This window comes from Onychomys torridus, unplaced genomic scaffold (genome assembly GCF_903995425.1).
Source record: "Onychomys torridus unplaced genomic scaffold, mOncTor1.1, whole genome shotgun sequence".
Taxonomy (NCBI): domain Eukaryota; kingdom Metazoa; phylum Chordata; class Mammalia; order Rodentia; family Cricetidae; genus Onychomys; species Onychomys torridus.
This window is the reverse complement of record NW_023412380.1, coordinates 1-2941: the sequence shown is the minus strand read 5'-3', so window position 1 is coordinate 2941 and position 2941 is coordinate 1. Positions and strand designations below refer to the sequence as shown.

Genomic DNA, 2941 nt, shown 5'->3' with positions numbered 1-2941 from the left:
ACCATACACACACAACCATACACACAACCCATACACACACAACCCATACACACACAACCCATACACACACAACCCATGCACACACAACCCATACACACACAACCCATACACACACAACCCATACACACACAACCCATGCATACACAATCTATACACACACAACCCATACACACAGTAGCCATACATACACAACCCATGGACACACAACCCATACACATGCTAGCTCACGGTGCTGAAGAAGAAATGAGACCACTGCAGGGCGCAAAGTGCTCACATTCCGCTAACTTCTCTGACCTATTTCTCTGTAATTTTAGTTGTCCTGTCTTCACCAGTAACTCCCAAGTTTCATTATTTAATCATCTTTGCCTGCTCTTAGTCCAATGAGAGGCACCAACCAGTCGAGCGTCTCCCAGTTCCTCCTCCTGGGACTCTCCAGGCAGCCCCAGCAGCAGCAGGTCCTCTTCCTGCTCTTCCTCATCATGTACCTGGCCACTGTCCTGGGAAACCTGCTCATCATCCTGGCCATCGGCACAGACTCCCGCCTGCACACCCCCATGTACTTCTTCCTCAGCAACCTGTCCTTTGTGGATGTCTGCTTCTCCTCCACCACTGTCCCCAAGGTGCTGGCCAACCATATACTCGGGAGTCAGGCCATATCCTTCTCTGGATGTCTCACACAGATGTATTTCCTTTTCATGTTTGTGGATATGGACAATTTCCTGCTGGCTGTGATGGCCTATGACCGGTATGTGGCCATATGTCACCCTTTACACTACACAACAAAGATGACCCATCAACTCTGTGTCCTGATGGTGGTTGGATCATGGGTGGTAGCCAATCTGAATGTCCTATTACACACCCTGCTCATGGCTAGACTCTCATTCTGTGCAGACAACACCATCCCCCACTTCTTCTGTGATATCACTCCCCTCCTGAAACTCTCCTGCTCAGACACACACCTCAATGAGCTGATGATTCTTACGGAGGGAGCTGTGATCATGGTCACCCCATTTGTCTGCATCCTGGTCTCCTACACCCGAATCACCTCTGCTGTCCTGAGAGTCTCATCCCCAAGGGGCAGATGGAAAGCCTTCTCCACCTGCAGCTCCCACCTGGCTGTGGTCGGCCTCTTCTATGGCACCATCATCGCTGTGTATTTCAACCCCTTATCTGCACACTCATCTGAGAGTGACACGGCAGCCACCGTGCTGTACACAGTGGTGACCCCCATGCTGAACCCTTTCATCTACAGCCTGAGGAACAGGGACCTGCAAGGGGCTCTGCGCAAAGTGGTCCAGAGAAGGACTTCTGTTTAATGAGACTGATCCTCGTTCCCTATCATGTTTCCGAGTTGAGCACAATTCAGCAACTGGACTGTGTTAGGCTCAGTCAAAAACAATTGTTTCTTGCTTGTTTCATTCACCAGATGCATGAATGTATTTACCAAATAATGGACTTGGTATTGCTTTTTTTTTTCTTCTGGGTTTTTAGGCATGGAACCCAGGGCTTGCACATGCTAGGTCAGAGCTCTACCACTGAAATACATTCTATAACATTCATACTAAACTTTAAAATTATTTTGTGTGCCAGTCAACTTGTTACTTTTTGTCTGTCTCTCTATGCTTCATGTTCATATGTTTGGTATATGTTTGTGAATGTGTGAAGTGAGGACAGAGGTCAATCTTGGATGCCATTTCTCAGGAGCCATACACCTTATTTTGAAAACAATGTCATTTGTGGGACCTTAGGCTCATTAATTAGGCTAGACTGGCTGGCCCATGCACCCCTGGAATCCACTTGGTTTCACGCCTTCAGCCCTGGGATTATAAACCACTCAACTGTGTCCTGCTTCTGTGTTGGTTCTGAGGATTAAACTCAGCCCCTCGTGCTTGGAAGGCAAGAATCTGACAGACCGAACTAACCTCCTGTCTGAAATAAGATTTACTTTTGAGCTAAGTGTGGTGCCCTATGCAGAGCCAGGTGGATCTCTGTGGGTTTGAGGTCCCCCGGTCTATATAGAGAGTCCTAGGCCAGCCAAGCCTACACAGTAAGACCTTGTCTCAAATATAAACAAGAAAAAAATGTTTAAATGTTTTTATTTTTATTTAAATATGTGTGTGTATGTGTGTGTGTGTGTGTGTGTGTGTGTACATGCATGTCATGGCCTGTAACGTGGAGGTCAGAAGTCAATTTACAGGAGTGAGTTATCTCTTTTCAATTGTGTGGGTCAAGCCTCGTTGCAAGTACCTTTATCCACTGAGCCATCTTACCTGCCCCTAAGAGATGTTCCTGTTTTAAGAGTCTGTAGGAAGAGAGGTGTAACTTATGCATTTGAACATTGTGATCACTTAGGAATCCATATAGTGTAAAATCTCCGTCTTGAACAAGTAAGCCGGAGCTCTGCAGAGTGGAGTTACAGTGAGGTTAAGGAAGCATCTCAGGTGTTTCTAATGAGCAGTCTCCTTTATGTGTCCTCCATTATGGTCTTCCTAGAGGTTGGGCCACAAAAGCACCTTTTGTGAATATGACTACTACTGTCAGTAAAAGTATTTCAGAAGCCTCAGAGGAGACATGTCTTCAGGCCCCAAAGATGAGGAGAACAAAAACCTGGGACCCTTTAGGAGCGTCTCAATGGGCTGTATAACCTTAGGAGTGTGCATAGCTGAGGTCACGTGTGTGGCATGCGGTAAAGAAACCGACATTCAATGTTTCCTAGGCTCAGACGCGCTGCCAGGCCCCTTCCTGTTCCCTTGTGGACCAAGCCCCGCCTCCCCACGAAGCCCCTCTTGTGTTCTCTCAGATCCATTATTTTTAGAGTTATCCCGTCCTCTCCAGAAGACTTCAGCAGGGGGGGGGTGGGGGGTGGGGGGTGGGGGTGGGGTGGGGGGTGGGGGGTGGGGGGGTGGGGGTGGGGGTGGGGTGGGGGGTGGGGGTGGGGGTG

The 2941-nt window shown here is 48.3% G+C and overlaps 1 protein-coding gene across 1 annotated transcript; it reads left to right on the top strand.

Annotated features, from left to right (window-relative positions):
• Window positions 1-204: 204 nt before the first annotated feature.
• LOC118575636 (olfactory receptor 1361-like) lies at window positions 205-1418 on the top strand. Its single transcript, XM_036176101.1, has one exon. It carries the CDS (start codon window positions 381-383, stop codon window positions 1314-1316), a length of 936 nt encoding a protein of 311 aa, XP_036031994.1. The 5' UTR covers window positions 205-380; the 3' UTR covers window positions 1317-1418.
• Window positions 1419-2941: the final 1523 nt, after the last annotated feature.